The 13,976-nt window shown below is 43.4% G+C and overlaps 1 protein-coding gene across 1 annotated transcript in view; it reads left to right on the forward strand.

The window, feature by feature from the left end:
• LOC143808308 (mast cell carboxypeptidase A-like) overlaps positions 1-12,095 on the forward strand; it is a 116,339-nt gene extending 104,244 nt beyond the window's left edge. The window contains exons 10-11 of the mRNA XM_077290826.1: positions 1,539-1,623; positions 11,738-12,095. Coding sequence (XP_077146941.1) covers positions 1,539-1,623; positions 11,738-11,925 — 273 coding nt within the window. The 3' untranslated portion in view covers positions 11,926-12,095. The remainder of the gene's footprint in view (positions 1-1,538; positions 1,624-11,737) is intronic.
• The last annotated feature ends 1,881 nt before the right edge of the window (positions 12,096-13,976 follow it).

The raw sequence follows: 13,976 nt of genomic DNA on the forward strand, positions 1-13,976 counted from the left end.
TAGGCGGGCTGTCTCACTCAATTCACCCAGGAAGACATAGGGGGGCAACAACAGGAGAAGGGCGACTCTAGGGTCCAGGAAGAGCTCCGAGCCTACCCATCATACGGGTGCGTCCTAGCCATATCATCTGGGGGACGAGGAAGAACATCAGAATCAAGTTGTGAGGGAACACGAGAAACAGACACAACAGTTGTGGGGACTATCCCGTAAGCACAGCAGGGGAGGACCGCAACACACAAGCGCTAGAAGGTAGGCACAGATTTCCACCTGCAAAGGGAACTCTGGAGGTGCCATTGGACCGGCCGGACTTGCGCAGCCCGGTTAACCGTATTCCGGACTGAGGATCCAGAAGCCTTCAGTAAAGAGGTAAAGAGACTGCAACCTGGTGTCCTCGTTATTTACTGCGACCGGCACTTCACCGCACCGTAACATCATCACCATACCACCACCTTCATTGTACGCCCCTCAGCAGGGTCACGGACCGGGTCTAGCCACCGTGACAACCCCAGAGCAGAGACTCAGAGGCCCGGTACCGGGTACCCCTCGGCCCTGCGGCAGTGGGGGCGCTACATTAGCGTTCACCATCTCTAACAAAGGGGTACAGGAACGGAGACACGGACATCATACCTTATGTGAGTTATCTTTAGCCTGCCCTTGCTGTTTTACCTTGTGTGACCTGCAATTGTAATCTTAATCGGTATATTTTGTTAGAGATGGTGAAAGCTAATATACATGCTATGTGGCAGTAATTTACTAATCAAGTCCCATTCGTTCTATCACCGGTGTTCACTGAGCCATATGCACTATGGTCACATTATTTGGCAGGGTGCAGTTTACTAGAATACAGGTTACTCTGTGTGGGCAAGTTTTGCTATTGATCCTTCATATACTGTAGGTTATTGTTGATGTTATGTGGATATATCCGCTCCATTACATTTGGAGGTTTTTGCTGGTAAAAATTACTACTGTTATTTTTTAATTATTAAAAAACATTACTGCATTAAATATTATAGTACCTTGTGGTTTGAGTCTTGTTGCGTTTTTTTCATGGCAATTTTAGACTTATTTCTGGATTGGACAGTGTACAATAGTGCAGATGATCAAACCTATCATTAAAAGACTTCTAACGTTAAAATTCTAGCCATGCACTCATCACATATGGGTTTCGAAGAATTTACACTTTCTGGGAGGAAAGGAATAGAATACAAATGACAATAATGTCCTCTAGATCTTCTCCCCTGTGAAGTTGGGTGGGTGAGTGCTAGTTATGAATATCAACCAGAAATTAACCTAATTGTGGGAAGACTTCAATTTTCTACCCATACTGGATATATTTTAAAAGTTTATCTCACAAGAGTATCACCGTTGTCTATGACAATCAATCATGGATAGGGAAGTGCTGATAATCCACCTTCAATAGACAATTCCATTTGCCTATAATTAAGGGGTTTCCCTGCCTCCTGCTGCACCCATAGCTTGCCAATGACATGTATATACAGTATATATATACTTCATATTTCATGTTATTTCTTTTACAGGAACAAGTAGCAAAGTCTGCAGTGAAAGCACTTTACAATTTATACAACACCACCTACACATACGGATCCATCTACACCACAATCTGTGAGTTTGTGTCTGTAACAGATATGAAGAAAAAATTACATTTAAAAAAATAGTCACATATCCCAGGTTACAATTATAATGGGAGACTGGACATGTCAAGGATCAAGGTTTCACATTTTAAGACTTATGTGGTTGACGGCAAGCGGTTTGTCCGTAAACATGCTGTGAGAGTGCTACTTTTTGATTGGTTGTGCAAAAATCACATGCAGTCAATCGCACATGATTTTGACCATGTCAAAGCCATGTAACAACTGTGCTACAACCACACTATTTCACCACACATACAGGTGCTTCTCACAAAATTAGAATATTATCAAAAATTTAATTTATTTCAGTTCTTCAATACAAAAAGTGAAACTCAAATATTATATAGAGTCATTACAAACAGAGTGATCTATTTCAAGTGTTTATTTCTATTAATGTTGATTATTATGGCTTACAACAAATGAAAACCCAAAAAGTCATTATCTCAGTAAATTAGAATAATTAACAAAAAACACTTAAAATGGCTTCCTAAATGCTTAAAAAGATCCCTTAGTCTGTTTCATTAGGCTCCACAATCATCGGAAAGACTGCTGACTTGACAGATGTCCAGAAGGCAGTCATTGACACACTCCACAAGGAGGGTTAGCCACAAAAGGTCATTGCTAAAGAAGCTGGCTGTTCACATAGTGCTGTATCCAAGCATATTAATGGAAAGTTGAGTGGAAGGAAAAAATTTGGTCAAAAAAGGTGCACAAGCAACCAGGATAACCGTAGCCTTGAAAGGATTGTTAAGAAAAGGCAATTCAAAAAATTTGGGGGAGATTCAAAAGGAGTGGACTGCTGCTGGAGTCATTGCATCAAGAGCCACCACACACAGAAGTATCCAGGACATGGGCTTCAAGTTCCGCATTCCTTGTGTCAAGCACTCATGACCAATAGACAACGCCAGAAGCGTCTTACCTGGGCCAAGGAGAAAAAGAACTGAACTATTACTTGGTAGTCCAAGGTGTTGTTTTCAGATGAAAGAAAATGTTGCATTTCATTTGGAAATCAAGGTCCCAGAGTCTGGAGGACGATTGGAGAAACACACAATTCAAGCTGCTTGAGGTCTAGTGTGAAGTTTCCACAATCAGTAATAGTTTGGGGAGCCATGTCATCTGATGATGTAGATCCACTGTGTTTTATCAATTGCAAAGTCAGTGCAGCCGTCTACCAGAAAATTTTAGAGCACTTCATGCTTTCCTCTGCCGGCAAGCTTTTTGGAGATTCTCCAGCAAGACTTGATGCCTGTCCACACTGCCAAAAGTACCAATACCTGGTGTAAAAACAACAGTATCACTGTGCTTGATTGGCCAGCAAACTTGCCTGACATTAATTCCATAGAGAATCTATGGGGTATTGTCAAGATTAGGATGAGACACACTAGACCCAACAGTGTAGATGAGCTGAAGGCTGCTATCAAAGAAACTTATGCTTCACCTGACCCCAGCCAGAGTGGCTAAGGCAGTCGCTAACTACTTTCCAAATTGCTTTAGAGGGTGCAATTCCACAGGAGATATGTTCCATATATGATGGCTATGCTCGATTGTACATAGATTTTGGATCTCCTCAATAACAAACTTAAACCTAATAAAAAACCCTTGGGAGGCTTTACTCAACAAACGTATCCCCAACATCATTTTGTCTAACCAATCCAGATCCTCCTGATTCTGATTGAATCACTTAACTGGAACAGGACATAATATACCCCCCTCCAAGGGCTTCCTTCCCCCCTTGCCTCCTACCCTGTTGTTTGTTTGTTTGTTAAATGTTTCTATGCCCTCTTGTACGTATGCTGTAAACATATGTCTGTATTGAGGTTTTCTTCCCCCTATTTGTAAAATTCAATAAAACTTTATTGTTTAAAAAAAAAGCAACCTAGGCTTCCATAACACCTCAGCAGTGCCACAGGCTGATTGCCTCCATGAAACACCACATTGATGCTGTAATTGATGCAAAAGGAGCCACGACCAAGTATTGAGTGCATTTACTGAACATACATTTCAGTAGGCCAAAATGTCGGAATTTAAAATCATTTTTAAAGCTGGTGTCATAATAATAATCTTTATATAGCGCTAACATATTCTGCAGTGCTTTACAGTTTTGCACACATTATCATCACTGTCCCCATTGGGGCTCACAATCTAAATTCCCTATCAGTATGTCTTTGGAGTGTGGGAGGAAACCGGAGTACCTGGAGGAAACCCACGCAAACATGGGGAGAACATACAAACTCCTTGCAGATGTTGTCCAAGGTAGGATTAGAACCCAGGACTCCAGCGCTGCAATGCTAACCACTGAGCCACCGTGCTGCCCAAGTATTCTAATTTACTGAGATAATGACTTTTGGGTTTTCATTGGCTGTAAACCATAATCATCAACATTAACAGAAATAAACACTTGAAATAGATCACTCTGTTTGTAATGACTCTATATAATATATGAGTTTCACTTTTTATATTGAAGAACTGAAATAAATTAACTTGGTGATGATATTCTAATTTTGTGAGAAGCACCTGTATCATGAGAATCTGTCCCAACCTGTGCTCTCAGAAAGAATTGCAATTCATTCTGCACCACTCTTTCTTGGTTAGAATAGAGTATAGAGGCCTCCTCCACACATTTGTAGAGACGTTTGTAAAAAAAATTAAGTTATGAATTTCCAATCTTTTTCATAACATTTTTTATAACTAGTATTTGGGACATTGTTTTTCAAGTCCCATAGAGAAGACCATAGGAAAAATGTCCCCAGCAAAAATACCCCACCCAGAGCCTAATATATATTTTCCTATTCTGGATGATCTTCATATATTCTGTCCAGTGACCGCACATGATTGGAGGTGAGCAAACCGGAACTAAAAAGTTCAGGGGTTCGTACAGAACACTTAGTGTGACAGTGCTAAATTCCAAACACGTACAGTACAGACCAAAAGTTTGGACACACCTTCTCATTTAAAGACATCTTCTCATTTAAAGATTTTTCTGTATTTTCATGACGATGAAAATTGTACATTCACACTGAAGACATCAAAACTATGAATTAACACATGTGGAATTATATACTTAACAAAAAAGTGTGAAACAACTGAAATTATGTCTTATATTCTAGTTTCTTCAAAGTAGCCACCTTTTGCTTTGATGACTGCTTTGCACACTCTTGGCATTCTCTTGATGAGCTTCAAGAGGTAGCCACCGGGAATGGTTTTCACTTCACAGGTGTGCCCTGTCAGGTTTAATAAGTGGGATTTCTTACCTTATAAATGGGGTTGGGACCATCAATTGTGTTGTGCAGAAGTCTGGTGGATACACAGCTGATAGTCCTACTGAATAGACTGTTAGAATTTGTATTATGGCAAGCAGCTAAGTAAAGAAAAAATGATAATTACTTACGGGTAATTTGATTTTCCAGATCCATGACAGCACCGGTACATGAGAGATGGTCCCGCCCCCAAGAACAGGAAACCTGCATAGGAGATAAAAGATGGGGGTGGCACCTCTCTCCTCAGTTTGTTTACAGAGAACGTAAGGTAACCGCTATGTTAGTTTTAGGCATATATACATTATTTTAAACTCTAAAGACTATTTATCTATTGACATGTTAAGTGGTTATTACCCCATCCTTTGTTTTTTTGTTTTGTTTTTTTAGTTTTTTTGTTGTTTTTTTTGTGAATCACACAACCATCACCAAGATAGGGCGGGAACTAGAGTGGTGCTGTCATGGATCTGGAAAATCAAATTACCCGTAAGTAATTATTTTTTCCCTTCCCCATGACAGCACCGGTACATGAGAGGAAGAAATAGAAAGAACCTCTAGGGTGGGACAACGGCAGATAGTACTTTTCTACCAAAGGCAAGATCTGATAGCCCCAGATTTAATCTATAATGGCGGAAGAAAGTAGAGGGTGAAGACCATACTGCTGCATTACAGATTTGCTCTATCGATGCATTTGCCCTCTCTGCCCAAGATGTGGAAATAGCCCTAGTAGAATGGGCCGTAACACCAGGTGGAGGGACCTGCCCCGAAGAGGAATAGGAAAGTGATATAGCCATACGGAGCCACCGTGCAATGGTTGATTTTGTGGCCTTTTTTCCCCTGTTTGCCCCCTGAAAGGAGACAAAAAGGGCCGAAGACTGTCGCCATGGTTTTGTCACTTCTATATATTGAAGTAGGCAACGTCTGACGTCCAAGCAATGGAAGGTTTCTTCTCCCGGGGATTTTGGATTGGCACAAAATGAGGGCAAGACTATCTCCTGGTCCCTGTGGAATTTCGAGTTGACCTTTGGTAAGAAGGCCGGATCAGATTTTATAATTACCCTGTCCTCTAGAATTGTAGTGTAAGGAGGGTCTATAGATATAGCCTGAAGCTCACTAATGCATCTGGCTGAGGTAAGGGCAATGAGAAGAACCGTTTTTAAAGCTAGCGCTTTTTCCGATATGGAGGAAAGAGGCTCAAAGGGAGAGGAGGTCAAGGCATTTAAAACTAAATTTAAATCCCAGGGAGCGACCTTTGGACGAGGTTTGAATGGTCTGGCTGTAAAGGAGGCCCGAATGAACCTACACACCCTGGGGTGATCAGCCAATTTTTGGTCAAACAGGGCGCTAAGCGCCGAGACTTGCACTTTTAGGGTGCTGGTAGATAATCCTCTCTCCAGCCCCTTTTGGAGAAATTCTAGGATTTCTGATATAGGGACTTTCTGAACGGTATCTGTTATCCGTCGGCCTGAGAATTCTAAAAATTTTCCCCATACCTTTTGGTATTTATCAGCTGTGATTTTCTTTCTACTGGACAGTAGAGTAGTAACTAACGGATCCGAGAACCCCTTTGCTAGCAGAAGTCCCCTCTCAAGTTCCAAGCAGTGAGGTGTAGGCTGTGAACCTGAGGATGTGTCACTGGACCCTGGTGCACAAGGTTTGGAACCTCTGGAAGTATCCATGGGTCCGAGATGGACATACGTCTGAGCCAAGTGAACCAAGCTCTCTTTGGCCAGAAGGGTGCGATTAAGATTATACGTGATTTCTCTTCTCGGATCTTCTTCAGGACTGTAGGGATTAATGGGATTGGGGGAAACGCGTAGGCTAGTTGGAATCTCCATTGGTGCAGTAACGCATCTACTCCTTCCGGGTTCTCTTTCGGGTTTAGAGAGTAGAATCTTTCTACTTTTCGATTCTGCCTTGTGGAAAAAAGATCCACTTGAGGAAGCCCCCAGATGGCACAGATTTCTCCAAATATTTTTTGATTTAGCGACCACTCGCCCTGGTGCAGGATGTGACGACTCAGAAAATCTGCGACAAAGTTGTCTGACCCCAAGTGTGTACTTGTAAGAGATAAAAGGTGGTTTTCAGCCCAAAAAAATAGTCTTCTTGCTTCTTCCATTAGGGGACTTGATCTGGTTCCTCCCTGTCGATTTATATACGATACCGTTGTGCTGTTGTCGGATAACACTACCAGATGTTTTCCTTTGACATCCTCTTCCGTTTGAAGAATTGCTTGCCTTACTGCTGTTAATTCCTTCAGGTTTGAGGAGGCTAATTGCATTTGTGGATCCCATAGACCCTGTAGGATCCGATGTGATAGGTGTGCCCCCCAACCTAACGGGCTGGCATCCGTGGTCAGTACCACCGGATTCTGGATTGACCATGAGACCCCTTTTTTTAGATTTTCGGAATCTAGCCACCAGCTTAGAGAGTCCCGTACATGTTGTGACAATACGATTTTTCGATTTAAGTTGTAAGGTATTTTTGTTTGTTCTGACAGGATCTGCCACTGTAGGTCCCTTGAATGAAGTTGTGCCCATTGGACTGCCGGAATTGTTGCAGTTAGCATACCTAGGAGGGACATGGCTTCCCTCACCGAGACATATTGGGCCGCCTGTATTTGTCTTACTCGTTGTTTTATGGCCTCGACTTTTCTGTCTGGAAGGATACAGACTTGTCTGATTGAATTTAATTCAATTCCCAGGAACTCCTGTATCTGGACCGGAATCAATCTTGATTTTTTTAAGTTTATTATCCACCCCAGTTTGGTTAGCAGCTCTCGTACTGTCGTAACTGCTTTTATGCAATCTTCTTGATTGTCTGCTATAAGGAGGAAATCGTCTAAATAGGGCACTAGTAGAATATTTTCTCTCCTTACGAAGGATGCTACTTCCGAAATTATTTTTGTAAAGATACGAGGAGCCACAGATACCCCGAAGGGGAGACATTGGTATTGTAGATGGGTGTAGACCTGTCCCAGCTGCACAACCAACCTCAGAAATTGTTGATGCTCTCTGCTGATTGGCACATGATAATAGGCATCGGTAAGGTCTATCACTGCCATGTAACATCCTGGATACAGCAGTTTTACCGCTGTTCTCAGAGTCTCCATTTTGAATTTTTCCACTCGGATGAATTTGTTTAATTCTTTTAGGTTGAAAATTGTTCTTAATGACCCATCCGGTTTTGGAGTGAGGAAAAGGGTGCTGTAAAACCCCCTCCCTATTTACTCTTACCAGGACTTTTTTGTCTAAAAGAAGATGAACTTCTTTTTCGAGAACTAACTGGTTCTTTTTGGCCACACGAGTAACTTTTATTCAGTGAGGAGGCAGGGAGATGAAGTTTAATCGTAGGCCGTCTGATAACAAGTTGATTATCCATTGAGACGGCTGTAAGGTTACCCACTGATGGACAAAAAACCGTAACCTTCCTCCCACCTGGAATATGGCGTCATTGTTTGGGATCTGGTTTTGGAGGTTTATTGAAAAGAAAACCTCTTTCTCTTTTTTCACCCCAGGGTTTCCCCCGTGTGGTTCTATCCGTTGGGCAGCCCCGGCCTCTACCCAATCCTCGAAAGGACCGACGATTGTCATACCAACGTTGTTTAAAGAAGGGAGGTGGAGGGAAGTGTTTCTTCTTGTCCGCCGCTTTTTCTAAAATTTAATCTAAAGCCCTCCCAAATAAATATTGCCCCTCACAGGGTACAGCACAGAGCTTCACTTTTGATTGAAAATCAGCATTCCAATTTTTTAACCATAACTCTCTTCTTCCTGAATTAGAGAGGGCACTAGCCCGGGCAGCAAACCGTACAGAATCAATAGCAGCGTCCGCCAGGAATCCCGCTTCATTTTGTAGTGGAGGGATGACTTCTAGAAGTCTGTCTCTTGGACACTTGTTTTTTATTTGGTCGCTTAGTTCCTCTAGCCATTTAACCATGGCACGGGCAGTGCAAGTAGCCGCTACTCCAGGTTTGAACACCCAAGTTGAGGCTTCCCAGGCTGATTTTAGAAAGGCATCCACCTTTTTATCTAGGGGGTCTTTTAGGGCCCCCATATCCTCGAAAGGAAGTGCTATGCCCCTGGAGGTACTTGCGATAGCCGCATCCAACTTAGGCGCCTTTTCCCATTTTTCGCAAATTTCCTCATCAAAGGGATATTTACGTTTTAAGGCCTGGGGAAACGAAATCCTTTTATTCGTTTTTTTCCATTCTTTTTTGATAAGATTTAATATATTATCGTGAAATGGGAAAACTTTCCGTTTTTTATCTTCTAAATTACTGAACATGGAGTCCTGAATCGTTTGTTTTTCTTTTGGCGTCTCAACCCCCAGGGTGGACCTGACCAGTTTTAGCAACTTCCCCATGTCTTCTGATAACATATATGGCCGGCCACACTCTTCATCTGAAGAGTCCAGGTCCGAAACCTCCTCGGGCGGAAGCTCCCCCAGTTCACCCTCGGATTCTACATTAGATATTTGGGCAGGCGTAGAGGGCAGGTTTACGGAGCTCTGCAATCCATGATGTTTTAACTGTTCCTTTACAGTGCTGTGCACTTCGTTTCTAACAATATCCTTTATATTCTGAAGCAATGATGATGACTCTTCAGATACAGTTTTTTCTATGCATGAGCGGCACATACGCTTCTCATATGCTTTGGGAAGGCTTCTATCACAGAGTGCTCACACTTTATGCTTTTGTTTAGAGGTAACTTTCTTTCCCTGCATATATATATACAGAAAACACAGTGTTACTAACATGTTTTTTGCCTTACAAAGGCACTCACCCACCGGACCCTTAGTACCACGACAGGCTGTGGGTTTTCTGCTGGGATCGCTGATTCCATCGGATCTGCCATGTTGCAGGAGACCGTTACCGGTGCCTGCTTGCCGCCTTGTAGTTTAAATACGGTCGGGCAGGAAGCGGTGTGTGCGCCCCTGAACTTCCTCCCTCCCCGGGGAGTGTCAGCACACCGCTCCTTCAGCTTACAGCGTCACTTCCGGTACCAACCCGGAAGTTCCCCCATTCACTCGGCGCCAGCGTCGTGATGGGCACGCTTTCACTTTCTCCCCCGGCCCAGCCTACGTCCAGGAGCGGACGCCGGGGAGTCCGCAGTGGGGAAGGACGCACATGCAGCCAGGTATGGAGGCGACGCGCGCACGCCGCTGCCGCTGCTCCCACCGCGGACCTCGGTCAGAGACCGGCCTAGCAAGGGAGACCTCTCCCCATGCAGCACCGCAGGTTCCCCGCAAGAACAGGAAACCAAACTGAGGAGAGAGGTGCCGCCCCCATCTTTTATCTCCTATGCATGTTTCCTGTTCTTGGGGGCGGGACCATCTCTCATGTACCGGTGCTGTCATGGGGAAGGGAAAAACGAGTGGACATCATTACTTTAAGAAATTAAGGTCAGTCAGTCCGAAAAATTGGGAAAACTTTGAAAGATCCCCAAGTGCAGTTGCAAAGACCATCAAGTGCTACAAAGAAACTGGCTCACTTGAGGACCGCCCCAGGAAAGGAAGACCAAGAGTCACCTCTGCTTCTGAGGATAAGTTTATCTGAGTCACCAGCCTCAGAAATCGCAGGTTAACAGCAGCTCAGATTAGAGACCAGGTCAATGCCACACAGAGTTCTAGCAGCAGACACATCACTACAACAACTGTTAAGAGGAGACTTTGTGCAGCAGGCCTTCATGGTAAAATAGCTGCTAGGAAACCACTGCTAAGGACAGGCAACAAGCAGAAGAGACTTGCTTGAGCTAAAGAACACAAGGAATGGACATTAGACCAGTGGAAATCTGTGATTTGGTCTGATGAGTCCAAATTTGAGATCTTTGGTTCCCACCACCATTTCTTTGTGCGACGCAGAAAAGGTAAATGGATGGACTCTACATGCCTGGTTCCCACCATGAAGCATGAAGGAGGAGGTGTGATGTGTGGGGGTGCTTTGCTGGTGACACTGTTCGGGATTTATTCAAAATTGAAGGCATACTGAACCAACATGGCTACCACAGCATCTTGCAGCGGCATGCTATTCCATCCTGTTTGCATTTAGTTGGACCATCATTTATTTTTCAACAGGACAATGACCCCAAATAAACCTCCAGGCTCTGTAAGGGCTATTTGACCAAGAAGGAGAGTGATGGGGTGCTACGCCAGATGACCTGGCCTGCACAGTCACTAGACCTGAACCCAATTGAGATGGTTTGCAGTGAGCTGGACTGCAGAGTGGAGGCAAAAGGGCCAACAAGTGCTAAGCATCTCTGGGAGCTCCTTCAAGATTGTTGGAAGACCATTCCCGATGGCTACCTCTTTAAGCTCATCAAGAGAATGCCAAGAGTGTGCAAAGCAGTCATCAAAGAAAAAGGTGGCTACTTTGAAGAACCTAGAATATAAGATATAATTTCAGTTGTTTCACACTTTTTTGTTAAGTATATAATTCCACATGTGTTAATTCATAGTTTTGATGCCTTCAGTGTGAATGTACAATTTTCATAGTCATGAAAATACAGGAAAAATCTTTAAATGAGAAGGTGTGTCCAAACTTTTGTCTTGTACTGTATTTCTCAAAGAAGTCCATTTTAATGTTCAGAGTTCCAGGTGAAGAGAGAGACAGAGAAAGACAAAGTGAGAGACAGAGAGAATTTTCCAGCTCCAAAGCTCGGGTCTCAATTGATATCAATGGGGCACATTATTCCATACCTTTTTGTGGCAGACAGATGTACAGAAAAACACTCTTTTGTCTCGACACATTGGGAAACATTGTCATATGAAAGCTACATGTTGATATCATATAAAGTATATACTGTATAATTGTTATTAACTAATCATATCTGTTTCCAGATCCAGTTTGTGGCTCTTCTATTGATTGGTCTTATTACGAAGGCATTAAGTACTCATTTACATTTGAGCTGCGTGATGAAGGTGATTATGGGTTTCTGCTTCCTGAACATGACATAGAACCAACCTGCAAGGAGACCATGTTGGCTGTAAAAAACATAGCTAGCTATCTCATTGATCGAGATATTTAAGATTCTGTATGATGCAAGAAGGTGCATCGCTTCATTTTACGCATCACTGTAAAGCTTTCACTGTTTATTCACTTTGATTGAAATGTCATAAGAGAATCATTTTATTGTTTTTTATGCAGTAAATGATCTGAGAACCATCACCTTTAATAAAGTTTTCTTGCTTCTTTTGCTCCAAAGTCATAGCCTTTCCATTGCATTTTTTCAGTGCATGAGATTTCAGAGTTTTAATTTCTAATGTGCACTTCATAAAAAGTACAATTAGTCGCTTAGCAATCTAATGCTAAGTCCTATGGCTTCCAGTACCATCTATATGCCGATGACACTCAGATCTACCTCTCTGGCCCAGATGTCACCTCTCTGCTCGCCAGAATCCCAGAGTGTCTATCAGCCATATCCTCCTTCTCCTCTCGCTTCCTCAAACTCAATGTGGACAAAATCGAACTAATTGTCTTTCCTCCATCTCACACATCTTCCCTGATCTATCTATCACAGTAAATGAATTCACACTTTCCCACGTCAAGGTAATCTGCTGCCTCGGAGTAACCCTTGACTCTGCCCTGTCCTTTAAACCACACATCCAAGCTCTCTCTACCTCCTGTCGCCTACAGCTCTAAAATATTTCCAGAATCCGTCCTTTCCTCAACCCTTACTCTACCAAAATGCTTGAGCATGCCCTAATCGTCTCCCGCCTCGACTACTGCAACATCCTCCTTTGTGGCCTACCCTCTAACACTCTTGCACCCCTCCAGTCCGTCCTTAACTGCTGCCTGACTAATTAATCTCTCTCCTCGCTACACTCCTGCTTCCCCTCTTTGCAAATCCCTTCACTGGCTCCCAATTTCCCAGCTTATCCAGTTTAAACTACTAACACTGACCTACAAAGCCATCCATAATCTTTCTCCTCCGTATATTTCCAAACTAATCTCTCAATATCTTCCCTCACATAATCTCCATTCCTCCCAAGACCTCTTTTTCTCCTCCACGCTTATTTGCTCCTCACCCAATCGCCTCCAAGATTTCTCCTGAATATCCCCATCATCTGGAATTCTGTGCCCCAACATGTCCGGTTATCCACCACATTAGAATCCTTCAAATGGAACCTGAAAACCCATCTCTTCAAAGAAGCTTACAACCTGTAATGACCACATGACCACTTTCACACCATTGGAGCAACATCAACCCCCGACCTACTGTCTCCTTCCCCACAATCCTGTAGAATGTAAGCCCGCAAGGGCAGGGTCATCTCCCCTCTGTATCAGTCTGTCATTGTTAGTTTTGTTTACTGTAAGTGATATTTGTATCTTGATGTAAACCCGTCTCATGTACAGCACCATGGAATTAATAGTGCTATATAAATAAGTAATAATAATAATATGTGCATGAAATGTGTTTTCCCAAAATAGTTATCTCCTATACAAATACAAACAGTGATAGGAGTTAACTTAAGGTACCGTCACACTAAACGACGCTGCAGCGATATCGACAACGATGCCGATCGCTGCAGCGTCGCTGTGTGGTCACTGGAGAGCTGTCACACAGACAGCTCTCCAGCGACCAACGATGCCGAAGTCCCCGGGTAACCAGGGTAAACATCGGGTTACTAAGCGCAGGGCCGCGCTTAGTAACCCGATGTTTACCCTGGTTACCAGTGTAAATGTAAAAAAAACCAAACACTACATACTTACATTCCGGTGTCTGTCCTCTGGCGTCCGCTTCCCTGCACTGTGTAAGCGCCGGCCCTAAAGCACAGCGGTGACGTCACCGCTGTGCTCTGCTTTCCGGCTGGCACTGACACAGTGCAGGAAGCTCTGAGCAGCAGCGCGGACGCCGGGGGACGTGACAGACATTAGAGGGTGAGTATGTAGTGTTTTTTTTTTTACTTTTACAATGGTAACCAGGGTAAATATCGGGTTACTAAGCGCGGCCCTGCGCTTAGTAACCCGATATTTACCCTGGTTACCATTGTAAAACATTGCTGGCATCGTTGCTTTTGCTGTAAAACACGACGATACACGCCGATCTGACGACCAAATAAAGTTCTGGACTTTCAG

The sequence above is a fragment of the Ranitomeya variabilis genome, chromosome 2 (assembly GCF_051348905.1).
Source record: "Ranitomeya variabilis isolate aRanVar5 chromosome 2, aRanVar5.hap1, whole genome shotgun sequence".
Lineage (NCBI taxonomy): Eukaryota > Metazoa > Chordata > Amphibia > Anura > Dendrobatidae > Ranitomeya > Ranitomeya variabilis.